Genomic DNA, 15,250 nt, shown 5'->3' on the forward strand with positions numbered 1-15,250 from the left:
CCCCCCACTTTTAATGTTAACTTCCGCCACTGGTTGGAGTTCACTTCCGATACTTTGTGCGTTCAATTACGGGAATTTCCCGAGCACTTGTTGCAAGACGGCTCTTTCCAGAAAATTAATTTAAAACAATTAATACAGACATAATTCATATTTTATAAAGTAAATGTTTCAAAATGTCTTAAATGAAATTCAATATCTTCCAGCGTAAAATAAATAGTGTTATTGTTGAATTATTCAGTTGCGACGCTTTGTGCGTTGAATTGCGGGAATTTCCCGAGCACTTCTTTCGCGACCTTTTTTTTTCTTCTTTCGAAACTGCAGCTTTTTCTTGGTGTATATCGAAACTTCTACTAGTAAGGAAGTTTAATTCAGCATTTGAAATAGTAAGAGTTACGTAATCTTCGGAACTCCGAGCATTAAGCTTCTTAAATTTGACAAGAATTTTTACGCTATTGCTGGTGTTCATTCTGCAGAATGCTTATTTGGAGAGTAGCAACAAATAACTGAACTAAACTATTGTTGTTGGAAAACCAAATTTTACTGAAGAATACTTGTGTTACCATCAAAGGTAATAAAACAATAATACTAATAGTTTTACTAATGCACTACATATTTACTGGTAGTACCAGCACCTATGGCCTTAAACCCGACGGGGGTAACTTCCCTTGGCGTCGCCGAGTCAGCGAGTACACGAGTTCACGGAAAGTATTTTCTAAAATATAAAATTGCATACCTTACTTCAACAGGCTATAAGCATAATCTATACATTAATTTGTTCTATAATTACCTCAGGCTAAAGTTTTTTTTTTTTTTTAATATTTTTTTAATTCATTCAGTGCATTCAGAAGTTTATAAAAGTCTTATGTTGTTGTATACCTTAATGTGAAAGCATCTAATTTGCCCAAAAAAGTTCAAAATCTGATAGAAATCACTTTCAATATAATCATCTTAGTTGTACCAACAATATACTAACAAAAAACTCAAAAACCCAGGTGGGTTTTTTCAGGTGGGTCCAACCCTGACTATAGGAGCAACTATTTCCAAAATTTCAGATTTTTTTTTTTAAATCCAGGTCCATTGGAGATATTGGACAGTGAAACATGCTGAATTGACACAATTCCCCAACTTTACGATTCTTTTTTAGGCCTTTAAGAGTAGCCACAGGTCTCCAAATTTTTGTATATTAACTTATGACCCAGGACTACATGCACACATAAATTCAAATTTCTACGTCAGTTACTTCCTCTTCCCAAACATGTCTTCAGTGTCCAAAAATGTTGCTACTGTAGGCCCTGATTTCACTCCTTTCAAGTAGTTTTAGGCAAAAATGTTAAGAGGACAAAGTTTTAGCTCTGCACAAGTTGGAGACGTCCAGCAGTTTGGTAGGACAAGTACATGCTGAGATATTCAAAACAACGTAAACGCCACAAATTGAGAAAACGCAAAATGACAGCAGCCACTGTGTCGCCATTGGAAGTTGTAAAAAATAATTAATTGAGGTTTTGAAGTACTCTTACATCGACTCAACATTTCTGAACAAATTAGATGTTTTTTGCAAAGGTCGAGCGGCAATTTCTCTTTTCTCTCGATCACTTGACATGGTTTGACCCTGTTATTATTTTAGTATTTGTGTTTGCAGTGGTAGATATCAAGTTTTGTTCTCTGTGCATTTCAAATATAATACTTATTTGTGTTTGGATGACCAGGAATGATCCTTTTCTCAAAAAATTACAAGAAAAGATTTTATGAAACTATTGTAATCTGTTACAATAAATTTTGAAATTCAGGCTAACACAGCGACAAAATACTAACACAGACGATGATAGCAGGATGAAATAGACAAAAAACTCTTAACAGTTCTAACGGAATAAATTAAAGGACAATTAATTTAGTTCATATTTATATTTCCGGCATGGACGGTAAATATTCTGAATTTTATAGGAATAACATCTTTGACATGAATAATGTTGTCAATTCATTTGGAATAACACTAGGCGTGGGGAAAGGGCGAGAAGAGAAAGGGGAGTCCACAATTCGCCATTCGCAAATGGTTCCATATGATGCGCGTCCGTGGGACCGCGTACACCACCTGCTCCCGCACTACATTCCACAACGAAACATTAACTGCAGAACTCGGTACGAAAGCATCTGGCGGGATCCAAATTACACTCATTACAGTGGATGACTTATACATCCATCTCACCACTGATGATCACATTCGGGCGCTGACATACCGTGACAGCGATGTCACAGGTCTCTGGAACTTTCGTAGCCACTGGCGGGAATTCATAATTGTTACAAGAATCAGTTATGCGGTGAAATTGCTGATACACAAAGTTGATCTAAAAAGGTGAAAGTGAATCAAGATACGTCCAGGAATCCGTTATGAATGACATCTATTTTTTGGATCAGTGTGCTTTAATTGAACGGTGAGGATCCATATGAACAAGACTTCAAGTCATACCACCAAAATATTTCTCCGTTTTTATGAGGAAATAGAAAGTAAATTAGGAATCCCTGTCATTCTGTTTTAAGACGTCCCTATCCTCTGATGTAAGTCGAATGAATTTATACGGCTTTGGTTCTGTTAAAAACATTTTCCAACATCGGCGTCCACTCACTCTCGCTTGTCTCTGGAAAGCTTGCACGGAGGAGTGGGACCGAATTCCCTTGACTATGCATCACAAGAGTTTGCTACAATGAAAAGTTCGATGTTAGAAATATAATAAAACACCGTTGGTAGTTGTAACGAGGTTTATTGTATGATAAGTACCCTTGGGAATATGTCCAATATAAATCGAACAATCTTCTATAATACACTAAAATTTGTCAACTTGGCCACCTGCTTACCTTGGCCTGGTTCGTCTTGAACCTGCATTTTCCCATAAGATATTCGTTACTTATTAGTCTGTAAGTTGGTCACCTGTCTATCTTGGAAATTGGTGGCATTCAAGCAATGTTTACCTATGATGATGATAAATTTACCTGCGTATCTTGGCCACACAAAATATCGTTTTGTTATTTTTCTTAACTGTTTTGTATTCTTATGTTCTGTATTTGTGTCTGGAGCAGAGATGTTCACCCTCGCGAGGGTGGCCCTCTCGAGGGCATCCTCACCGTCAAGTTCCCTCGCCCACAGTGACGCGAGGGCGAGGACAAGTTTTGGCCACGAGGGCTAGGGTGCGCGAGGGCGAGGACAAGTATTAGCCGCGAGGGCGAGGACAAGTATTAGCCGCGAGGGCGAGGACAAGCTTCGATGGCGAGGGTGAGGGTGCGTGAGGGCGAGGAAAAGCTTCGACGAAGAGGGTGAGGGTGCGCGAGGGCGAGGACAAGTTTCGGCAGCGAGGGCGAGGGTGCGCGAGGGCGAGGACAAGCTTCGATGGCGAGGGTGAGGGCGCGCGAGGGCGAGGAAAAGCTTCAACGAAGAGGGCGAGGGTGCGCGAAGGCGAGGACAAGTTTCGGCAGCGAGGGCGATGGTGCGCGAGGGCGAGGACAAGCTTCGATGGCGAGGGTGAGGGTGCGCGAGGGCGAGGAAAATCTTCGACGAAGAGGGCGAGGGTGTGCGAGGGCGAGGGTGTGCGAGGGCGAGGACAAGTTTCGGCAGCGAGGGTGAGGATGCGCGAGGGCGAGGACAAGCTTCGATGGCGGGGGTGAGGGTGCGCGAGGGCGAGGAAAAGCTTCGACGAAGAGGGCGAGGGTGAACGAGGGTGAGGGCCAAGGGTTACTTCGGGAGCGAGGGTGCACCATGGCTAGAGACAACTTCCTTCAGGAGAACGAGGGCACGCGAGGGAGGAGGACAAGCTTCCTTAAAAGCAACTGTTTTGGAGTTTGCTGTTTGACCTCTTTTGGAGAGAGGCAAAATTTAAAATAATATCTGCCATGTCCCCTAGATGAAAAGTTAGTGTCATAGCAAGGTTATACATTAAACGTATTTTTCCTTTCAATTAATTGCAGTAGACAATTTCTCGTGTATACGTACATAATTATTAAAAACTAGCAGCGTTCACCCCGCTTCGCTGGGGTCACCCCGGAACGCAATAAACTTTGTTACTTAGATAATTTTTACTTTTTCGCTTTCAAGTGATATGATAAAAACCATAGAAGATTGCAGTAAATGTTAACATTATATCGCCTGTCATTTATGTTAACCCGCCGAGTGACACGGTCATGTGGGTTGCATATAAATACGGTTAGATTTAGCTATGATGAGCTAACAAAGGATTTCTACGTTATGGACACTTGAATGGTCAATTATCTCAAGACACTGGTAATTGAAAATTAAAGTGATATGATAAAAACCATCTAGGGTCCAAATCTTAATAACCCCCCAAAAATGAAAGAAATTGGTTCAGCCGTATTAGCGTGATGAGCTAACAAAGGATTTGTACGTTCTCTTTTATATATATAGATAATAATGCAAATAAGAATATTATTTGATTTTTCCCATGAAAGTTTCCGGGTAGAAATAGCGCTACATTAAGAAGTAAGTGTGCCTCATTGTTGCCCTCCCTGTGCTGGAGACGTTTTAGATAAGAAGGGTCTACTACACTGTCATGTTTAAAGAGTGTTGGTAGACAGACAGACAGTCACTCACATCATTCAGCAGTAAATGACAAGAGCGCTGATATCTGAACAAACACAATCAATGAGAGAACCATCAGAATGCAGTAGATCAGATGGAAAAAGACTTGATGGAATGACTTTGGTTCATAGATGGCCATTTTGCTCTGGACTCTCTCGGACTCGGGCTCATTTTTTTCAACTGGGCTCTCGCTCATTTATTCCTTTGGGAATCGTGCTCGGGCTCACTTCCCTCAGTTTGACTTATTTCATTGGCGCTCGGGGTAGCGCTTAATTATTGAACCCGAGAACGGTTGAGCGCGAATGCCGAGCTAGCGAGGTTGGGCTCGTGAGTTTGGATGCCCATGAAATGGGCTGATTAATAGCATACATCCTCCTCCAATGTCCACCACTGATGAAGTTGTTACAATTAATCGGAATTTTTAACTTTTCATAGTTTTGTGACAGCCCAAACTATTATTTGAATCGATATTTGTTAAAATAATGTCAGTCACTATTGTATCGATTTTCATTGTTTCTGCTTTTATAATCTACGTGGGTAGAGCTATCATTTAGTTACAAAATAAATAATATGTTTTTTCTTGTCCTTAAATAGAAATATCTGACACGTTAATACTGAAATTTTGTTAAAAGAGCTGCTTTAACAAAATAAATTTAATAAGTTCCAAAGACATAAGTTGTTTATGCAGCCGAAATTTGCAACTGTTGACTGATTGCCGTTTAGCGTCCTCTTTCGTCGGCGAGGCTATATGAGAAGTGGACCTATAAGTTTAACGCGGAATTCGATCCATTGTCGTTCAATGTTCTCCCACTCGGAATTGTCCCCAGGACCCCATGCACCAAAGGTTCGCGTGCAAGCCAGTGAGATAGGGTTTGTATGTTGTGTTGTTCAATGATTTTTATTAGGAATAAAATACGTTACAGGATAATATAATGATTGTAAATATTATAGTGCAAGTATTGAACGATTGTGTGGTAAAAGGAGAAATATAAATTTGGACAAATTAAAAAAAAGGCCTGAAAAAAACTGTAGGATATATGAAACATATAAAACTTAGGAAAAGCCACTTCAGCAAAACGAGCAGGATTTTGTTGTGGGTAAACAGTTTAATCATATTATTATTAATTTCGCACAAATGTGCCACACATCATAGCATGGGCGGCGATTAGGGGGGCAAAGGAGGACAGTTACCCCCCCCCCACTCTTTTGAAATGACCCATTAATGTCGCTATATAGTTTCATTTGGAAATATAAAGTTTTTGTATGTATTAAGGTTCATAGAATGAAAATGGTGCCATAAAATATTTCCCGTTCCGTGAGTACGTATTAGTTGTCTTCCCGTGGAGTTAAGAAAGCTACAGGAGTTGCGTTTTAATTGCCACGAAAAATGGCTCAAAAATTAACCTATCCGAGTGTACTTTCGTATTCATTTCTTCTTACAAGGGCTCGATATGTTAGTCAGCCGCTTTGGAACTAATTGAGATAACATTTCGCAGAAAAAGAAGTCCTTCATAAGCAGTGTTTCTTTCAGAAACAATGTTCTGGGAAGGGGGGAGGGGGCACACTTAGTATCCCGGGGCGGCACTGCAGGTACTATTCTATTCATTATTATATTATAGACGTATTATTTTGGTCTCCTTCGGGGGGAGGCTCTCAGAGCTTCGGGGGGCAGTACCTCCAAAAAAACATGTCTGGAAGGAACACTCTTCACAATTTATTCTGTAATTGCACAAAAATCGACAGTTCCTGAAATGTCTTTTCTTCTTTCTAATTGTAAGGAATATTTGATTTGATTTTTTTAATATCCCTTCAGCAGTGAGACTATATGAGACGTGAACCTACCGATTAACGTAGAATACGAACCACATGAGCTCCCTCCAGGAATCGAACCCGGGTCTCCCACGTCAAAGTTGCGGCATTGTTTTGCAGTGTAATATACGAGTTCAGGGGTGTACATATACAATTTTGTATAAACAATTAAATTTAGTGAATACAACATAATTCTAGGTTTTAGGATTATTTGGGATAACTGGAGTGTGGAGTGATTCTAAGTATTGTTGAAATGAAATGAAATGAAATCTTTAAGTTTAACGTCCCATTGTTATGCCGGTTAGGACGGACTTCTGGTGGGGGTGGTAGGTTGTAATACTGCTACTTAGAGCTACTTTTAAGAGCTCCAAACTCTGGGATGCGTTTTATTTGTATATATAAAATAAAGAAGTTTCCTCTTCTGGGGGGGGAGCGATCGCCCCCCCCCCCCTGGATCCGCCACTGACAATAAGGAAATAATTCAACAAATAGGTTGAATAATTGATGCTCTGATCCTCACGAAGGAGGCCCTCTCGAGGCCTCCTCACCCTCAATTACCTTCGCCCTCAATGATATGAGGGCGAGGGTGCGCGAAGGCGAGGAAGAGTTTTGAGCACGAAGGCGAGCGCGAGCGAGGATAATGGACAACACCTATCGCGAGGGCGAGAACAAGCTTCGATGGCGAGGGCGAGGAAAAGCTTCGACGAAAAGGGCGAGGAGAAGCTTCGAGAGCGAGAGTGAGGGTGCGCGAGGGCAAGGACAAGCTTCGATGGCGAGGATGAGGGTGCGAGAGGGCGAGGAAAAGCTTCGATGGCGAGGGTGAGGGTGCGCGAGGGCGAGGACAAGCTTCAACGGCGAGGGTGCGCGAGGGCGAGGACAAGTTTCGACAGCGAGGGTGAGGGCGCGCGAGGGCGATGGACAATTCCATTCGCGAGGGCGAGGTGAACGAGGGCCAACTGCTACTGCGAGGGCGAGGGTGAGTGAGGTCGAAGTAAACTGAACATCTATGGTCTGGAGACAGAGAAGCATGGATTTGCACGATATGTTCTTGGAGGTCAATGACCAGAACACTGCCCTGATTAAGGGATGGTGAAGGAAGATGTGAATAAGAAAAAGTACGTACAGGAATTCAGGAAATAGTTGTACACATATATTTGTTTACCCTGTCTGTTTTGGTAAAGCCATTAGCCATATTGGCTCCTTTCATCAGTGGAAAGCTTTAGTAGTTCCTTGAAATTCTCAAGGTTAAAGTTAACCGTCTCTATTTTCAACTATTGGCACATGTCGGCTTACCGAAAAGTAGTGGATGTTTTGAGATATGAATTTCCGTAAGATTTTCTCAAAACCTCTTTTGCTCCGAGGGAAACACTTGTAGCTCGTTAACAAGGCAAAAAGAATAAAAGAAATATGTCTAGAATGAGTTTGCAGATGATATGTTTCGTCTGTACAACAGAATTTAAGTACATTGGATTTTATCCAAAATAAAAAGAAAGCAAACAAAAACAAGAAAGAATAGTAATAACTGAAAACAAGTCATATAAACTACATATAAATTGTTCAATTTATAATTTTGCTTTTCTTGTTTTCAATCTGAATAACTCATTGTGCTACAATATCAATTTCAATCAACTGCATACATATGTTTCTATTTTCTGGTTGTTTATGCTGTGTTTTCAGTCCGAATAATTCAGTGTACCAGGCTAGTTTTCAGATTAAACATACTGTACTATTTTTTTCTAGTGCTGTATATTGTTATTATTACTCTATATAGATTATTTAAAAGTAGCTATCGTGTCATTCCTTATTAAAATTTTACAATCAAGTAATACTAGAAATCCTATTCTAAAAATACGCCAATCACACTTATTTTCTGTAAGTTGGCCACTTTTCAATGGAACCGATGGTGGCCAACGTAGACAGGTTTCACTGTACAAGGCTACATAAAATAGACTATACATGTAGGTGATAGGGAATGCGTGATTGCTCATCATTTAACTTAGCTGACGTTGTATATATCCTTCTGATCTCTTCTGATCTTTCTTTATAATAGATATATTACTGAAGACATCTTCCTACATTACGGGTAGCAGGCTATCTTAATACCAATATATATACAGGGAGTAGACAAAAAATCTAAAAACACTTCATACATGACACGAGGTTTGGCCCTCCAGTGTACAACGCGTGTTGCGGTTGCCGATCGTTTTTTGTTTTCAATGTGTCATGTGGACCTTCCTCTTCCGTCAGCAGTAACTCGTTCACCTGTGAGTGTCATGGTGTGAAAGTGGTGCGGTAAAGTGGGCAACCTAACAGACTTCCAAAGAGGCATGATCGTTGGTGCCCGTCTGGTTGGAGTTTCAGTGGCAACGGTGGCGAACATTGTGGGAGTATCGAAAGGCACTGTGTCCAATGTCACGAAGCAAACGACGTCTGCAAAGCACAACAATGGTCGAAAGACAATCCTGTCAGATAGGGACCGGAGGGCATTAAAACGGATTGTAGCAGCTAAAAAGAAGACCACTGCGATGAAAATTACGTATGAACTCAATTCCGGCCTGCAGAACCCGGTTTCATCGAAAACAGTGCAACAGGAACTTCATAAAATGAAAATTCACGGCAGGGCCGCTATCGCCAAACCCCTGGTCACAGCAGTAAATGTGAAGAGGCGTATCCAGTGGTGCAAGGGCCACAAGGCGTGGACTCATGAGCAGTGGAAACACGTAATGTGGTCCGATGAATCGACCTTCACCTTGTTTCCAACAACCGGTCGTGTTTACGTATGGAGAACACCGTTGCAGGCCTACGATACAGACTGTCTGCTCCCAACTGTAAAGCATTGGGGTGGTTCTGTTACAGTATGGGCAGTGATATCGTGCTTTTCCGTAGGTCCCATCATAGCCCTGCATGGAATGATGAATACTAAGGCATATGAGGCCATTTTGGGGGACCAGGTTCTACCCATGGCCCAAATATTGTTCCCTGATGGTGATGGCATCTTCCAAGATGATTTGGCACCCTGTCACGCTGCAAAAACGGTGACATCATGGTTTAGAAGCATGACCAGGAGCTATCATACCTCCCCTGGGTCCCACAATCACCAGATCTGAACATCATTGAGTCATTGTGGTCTGAGTTAGAAAGGCGTGTTTGGTCTCATTACCCTGCACCAGTATCCCTTAAGGAACTGGAGTATGTTTTGGAGGAACAATGGTACAATATTGCACACACCACGATTCAGGAGCTGTATATGTCCATTCCACGTCGGGTCCAAGCTGTTTCGGACGATAAAGGAGGCCCCACACCATACTAGGTATGATTTTCACACTTTTGCAAACGCTTTAGATTTTTTTTTTGTCTATCCCCTATATATATATAAGCGAAAATTCACATGCTGAAGTCTATAGACCCATTCCTTCCCTGTCATCCCTTATATGGTTTGTAAAAAGATAATTACAGATACAATTAGGAGAAATACCGCTTCCATGTTATCCTTTTCTACAATTCCTATTTAAGCCACGGTAAACAGAATCTGGATGCAATCTATTCATACTTGTCAAAAAGTTTTGCGATTGTTAATTATAAATATATACTTCACAAACTTGTTCCTACGTTAAATATTCATGGCCGTCTACTTTAATTCTTTACACCACATTTAGCAGAAAGAAATAACGTATTATCAAACTGTTTTCACAGGATTGCTCTACCAGATATTCCTCGAGCGAGCTCTTTAGGTCACAGATAGTTTTCTATTTATGTGGGTGAATATTAATAGCAGAGTCTATATATGCTTCTGTGTTAATAAGTGCAAAAATTTTAAAATCGTTCAGTCTTTCTAATCAAATTATCTGCATATTGTAGAAAAATGCTGCAGGCACTTTTATTATCTTTTAATTTTTGCACACGAAGTTGTATCATATTTAGAGAGTTGAAAACAAGCATTGATTAATTTTTTAAATGTTAAGGTTTTTCTTGATCCGCAATTTTATATAGGCGCATGTGCCTATTTTGCACTTTACAAAGGTTTACGGTTAACGCTATAGCTCCGTTATTTTCAAAGATATTGATTCCGAAGAAAAATCATGTTAAAGAAAACGAAATATATATATCATTTTATGTCCATTGCACGTTTAAGTTACTACACTACAAATACCTTTTTAAAATATTGAAAATGTAAGTCCAGAAAACACAATTTGTCATTTTTGAAACAAAAATTTTAAAGAAAACGTAAGACTTACGTTTATTTTTTCTTCTAGGTATAGGCTTCGTGGTATACTACTTCCCAAAAGAGTTTGATAGCGGAGAGCCTCATCCTTTGTTTTCTTTCAAACATTTCGATTTTTCTAAAATAAGTTATGTTCACTCTGAAATTTTCACAAAACAATCGTTATTTGCGTAATAATAACTAGTTTTAAAATTTGATTACTGAAACTTGACTAGTTTTTGAGTTGCGTTATATACATATATCTATGACTTGAGTGTAAAAGAGCCAATGTCACTTTTTGGCAAAAATGAGATGTTCGTCAAATTTTAACGCCTATAAATGGATATTTTCTTGTGCAAGAAAAACAAATGTTAGTATGAATGGTATATATTACAAACTGAATTGATTTATTTCTGCTCATTCGATAATGAATGACTAAATTTTTCAATGTTTCAATATTTAACAATCAAATTAATATTGTCAAATCAATTTTAACAATATTCTTACAACATATACAATTTTAATTTCTATTTAACAGGGAAGTGACATAACTACACTAGTTTGCATTCATATAAATTACAATTTAAATATATAATTATAACGTCAAAAGAAAAACTATTGTCCAGGGACTAATATGTATATAAACTATTCTTATTAGAGTACAAACACCTCATCCGGTTTCTTTCCAGGTGGTAAAGTGCCAAGAACCAACGAGACGTTACCACGTTGGATGGAAACAGCTATGCGCTGAATTAGAAAAGATGTGGAGCGAATTTCGCCGGAAACGCAAGAAATGCGTCTTCCTACCTTCCTGTTACAAACTATTTAGTGTTGACATTTGCTCTTCTTGCACAAGAAAACATCCATTTATAGACGTTAAAATTGAAGAGCAACTCATTTTTGCCAAAAAGGACCATTATAATTGTAGCAGGATTTATTCTTCTTATTGAAGTTAATGAGTTTTTTTTTCCTTTAGTTTATTATTCCCTTTTAACCTATAGCGTATATCTAGCGTTTAATATTGTTTCGTGGAATGTAGCAGCCTTCAGGCTACCGAAATTAATAAGCTCAAGCGCAAGTATTGTAATGGTTGTGAGTACGAGGGGGGATCAAAAAGTAATGCCTCCTGTGTCACAAAAAATGTATTAATGAACATAGAACAAGAGAAGTCTGAACTGTCCTCTACAGAATCCTACTCTTCAACATAGTCCCCATGAATTTAAACACATTTACGCCATCTTTGAACCCAGGCCTCAAAACCTTTCTGGAAAATTTCAGAAGGTTGCTTTTCAACCCATGATTTTACAGTTGTTTTAACTTCATCGAAATCATTGAATCGGCAACCACGTAGGTGTTCTTTTAAAGGACCAAACAGATAAAAGTCAGAAGGGGCCAAATCAGGGCTGTAAGGTGGGTGAGACACAACTGACCAACCCATTTTCGCAATCGCCTGAGTTGTGAAAAATGACGTGTGTGGGCGTGCATTATCGTGATGGAGTTTGATGGAATGGATATCTTTCAGTGGACTCTTCTTTCGTAGCGCTTCCTTAAGTTTTCGAAGTGTGTTTACGTAGGTTTCGCTGTCAGGATCTTGTGGCACGATCTTGCAGGAAATCAACATGAATAACACCCTGTGTATCCCAACAGACTGTTGCCATAATCTTCTGGGTTGATCTGGAAGACTTGAATTTCTTGGGACGGGGAGAATCACTGTGGCGCCATTCCTTGGATTGCACTTTGCTCTCAGGGTCATACAGGTATGCCCACGTCTCATCTCCAGTGACCACATTTTTGAAGAAGTCTTGATTTTCAACTGCAAATGAGTCCAGGAGCTCTTGACAAATGTTCACTCGTCTCCTCCGATTATCAACAGTCAATTGCTTAGGTACCCACTTAGCACACACTTTGTGATATCCCAAGTCAGCAATTATTCCTTGGGCAGAGCCATACGAGATGTTCAAAGCATCAGCAACACTTTGAACTGTAATGCACCTGTCTCCTCGAATCAATTCCTCAACACGTTCTCGATTTGCATCTATGATCGATGTTGTCGGTCGGCCGCTTCTTGGTTTATCAGCGATTTCTGTTTCTCCGTTGGTATTCTTCACCCAACGCCGTACATTGCTAATGTCCATTACCGCATCCCCATAAACATTCTTCAAGCACATATGGATTTCCTTAGGTGGACAACCTTCTTTCGCCAAAAATCCGATGATGGCTCTTTCTTTTAGCTTCAGATCCATTGTTGTAATAACTCAATTTGAAAAAGAAAAGACTACATTAGTGGAAGAAGGCTACCTCTATAACGCCATGCACAGATAAGTCAGTAGCTGTAATAGAAAAAAATATAATGAGGGAATCATTATTTTTTGATCATCCCTCGTATTTTTCATGGTTGTTTTACAGGTTCATTAACTTGACAGAAATAATATGTGAATTCCAGGAATTGTGCTTTAACTTTCTTTTCCAAAAATTACAATATTCTGTTATGTGCTTTAAGTGTTATGAAGAATCGTACTGCATTTAGTGCATTGTAGGTTTGTTTTTCTGTCTTTATTTTAGGTGCAGCTTAATTGGGCATTGCCACCTATGAAGAAATTCTACAAAAGTAAACCAACTCAGTATGTGTCCTGGCTGCTTGGTCATGAGGGCAAAGGCAGTTTATTATCATTCTTACGAAAAAAGTAAGAGTATTAGAATCACAGTTGATATTTGTTTTTATTCGTGATTCAGCATTCAGTAAGTTCTTTACACATGTGAGTGGCACTAATTCTACAGAAAAAAAGTTTTATATTGTTTCAAATTGTTCCAGTGTAAAAGCTTGTCATCTTCAGCTTAAGAAATAAAAATTAGTAGAATTGGGATGAAAAATGGGGAATGAAATGAAATTAAAATAATGTACCACTTATATATTTCTCATTCAAACTGTTTTTTATAAGCATGGAAAAAGCTAGTTGTTATACATTAACTAAAATCTTGAGGACACATATTTATTTAAGTTTTTGCTTTGCAAATTTTATTTACAGTAGAGCGTCGATTATCCGAAGTAATTGGGGGACATGGGTGTTCGGGAAACTGGTTTGTTCGGATAATCGAACTGTACATGTTCATTTGCCAAAAAGAAGTACTGTACAGTAAATTTATTCATAAAAAGAAGTGTGCTGATTGTTGAAACACAGCGACTGGCGGCTTGGCCGGTCAGCAGCGCCTTATGAAGGCCCCATTAGAAGCAATGTTCCGGCAGCGGTGGCTCAGTGCGGCGACTACTGTGGGAAACTTTGTTTAGGAGTGAGGGGGATGATGGACGGTAGGGTGGGAGAGTAACAGGTGCGAGCGAGTACACAGTTCGGTTAAGCGGTCGTTCGGTTGACCGACGTTCGGATAATCGACGCTCTACTGTAGTTGTGTTTTAGTGCATAAATGTATTTGAGCGTTCCTGTTGGTCTAGTAGATCCACGTTTCATATAGCCTTGTGTTGCTAGACTCCAAACCAACTAGACAAATATATATCATGATAAACATCATCCAAATATCCAAGGTATGAGTTTAATGTGGGATTCGTGATACGAATAAACGCAGTTGGTTGACTATCTAAGTAAGGAACAGATTTTAAAATGATTTTCATTGTTGGAATGTAGCGGTTGTGCTTTTAACGATACTTCGATAGTCCTGAAAGTGAAGAATAATTATACTTCTCATCTCTGTTGTGTTTATTTGACAGAAGGACATAGGCGGAGTTAGGAATTGGTTCCTGGGGAGCAGACGTTTTGCCTGCTGAGGGGGGGGGGGCACGGTTAATACAAATCAGAATTGAAGGATCTTAGAAGTAGCATTTTTGTGTTTTGCCAAAAAGTTGGGGGGGGGGGACAATGCCCCCTGTAGCTCCGTCCATGCAGAAGGAATAAGCTTTTATTCAGAATTCGTGTTATTGTGTTGTTCAGATACTTAGATTTTGTGTTGTTGTTGTTCCATGGATTTAAAGCACTTTAATATAATGCAGTGTGTATATTTAGACGACTTTGAATATTTGGAAAATACGTTAGATAAGCGTATTTTAATATGTGTAATAGTTACATATTACGTAAATATTCTGGCAGCTAATGACATTTTAATACGTAGTAGTGATAATATTAATACACAGTGTGACAATTAGGAAACGAGGATGAGTTTTATTTATTTATTTATTTATTTATTTATTTATTTTTGCTGCGAAGTTAGTTTCCGCACCGATTTTTCATAGTGCTGAATCTGCTGTGTGACCTTGTGAATATATGCAGAAATTTGCAGCTCAGCCTGTCGCTAGTGTGTCGCTTGTCGTGGCTAAGTATAGACTAGTGGTGTGATGCCTAATCGCCGTTTCAACAATGGAACAAATAGTGAGTATAAAGTTCTCTGTGCACTTAAGAAAATCAACGGAAACATTTCAGATATCGAAAAAGGTTTATTGGGTCTGTTGCCTTTCGCGTTGGCTTTTAAATTGCATAAGAGGTCAATGCTGGCAAAGGGTCTGAGAAAGATGACGAGCTCTCGCTTCCAAGCAGGTATGTTAGAATAACTGAAATAGTTGACAGAGTTCAGGGTATTACTTTGAATGACTGAAAGATAAATCTCAGGGTAACATCAAACCTCGAGGGGGCAAATAAGAATACTGTTTGTCA

General features: G+C 39.5%; 1 protein-coding gene across 2 annotated transcripts in view; it reads left to right on the top strand.

The window, feature by feature from the left end:
• LOC145673474 (nardilysin-like) overlaps positions 1 to 15,250 on the top strand; it is a 276,674-nt gene that overhangs the window by 120,648 nt on the left and 140,776 nt on the right. For both annotated transcript variants that reach the window (XM_081743202.1, XM_081743203.1), the window contains one exon: positions 13,155 to 13,276. In XM_081743202.1, coding sequence (XP_081599328.1) covers positions 13,155 to 13,276 — 122 coding nt within the window. The remainder of the gene's footprint in view (positions 1 to 13,154; positions 13,277 to 15,250) is intronic.

Source organism: Thermobia domestica, chromosome 16 (assembly GCF_964235325.1).
Source record: "Thermobia domestica chromosome 16, izTheDome1.hap1.1, whole genome shotgun sequence".
NCBI lineage: Eukaryota > Metazoa > Arthropoda > Insecta > Zygentoma > Lepismatidae > Thermobia > Thermobia domestica.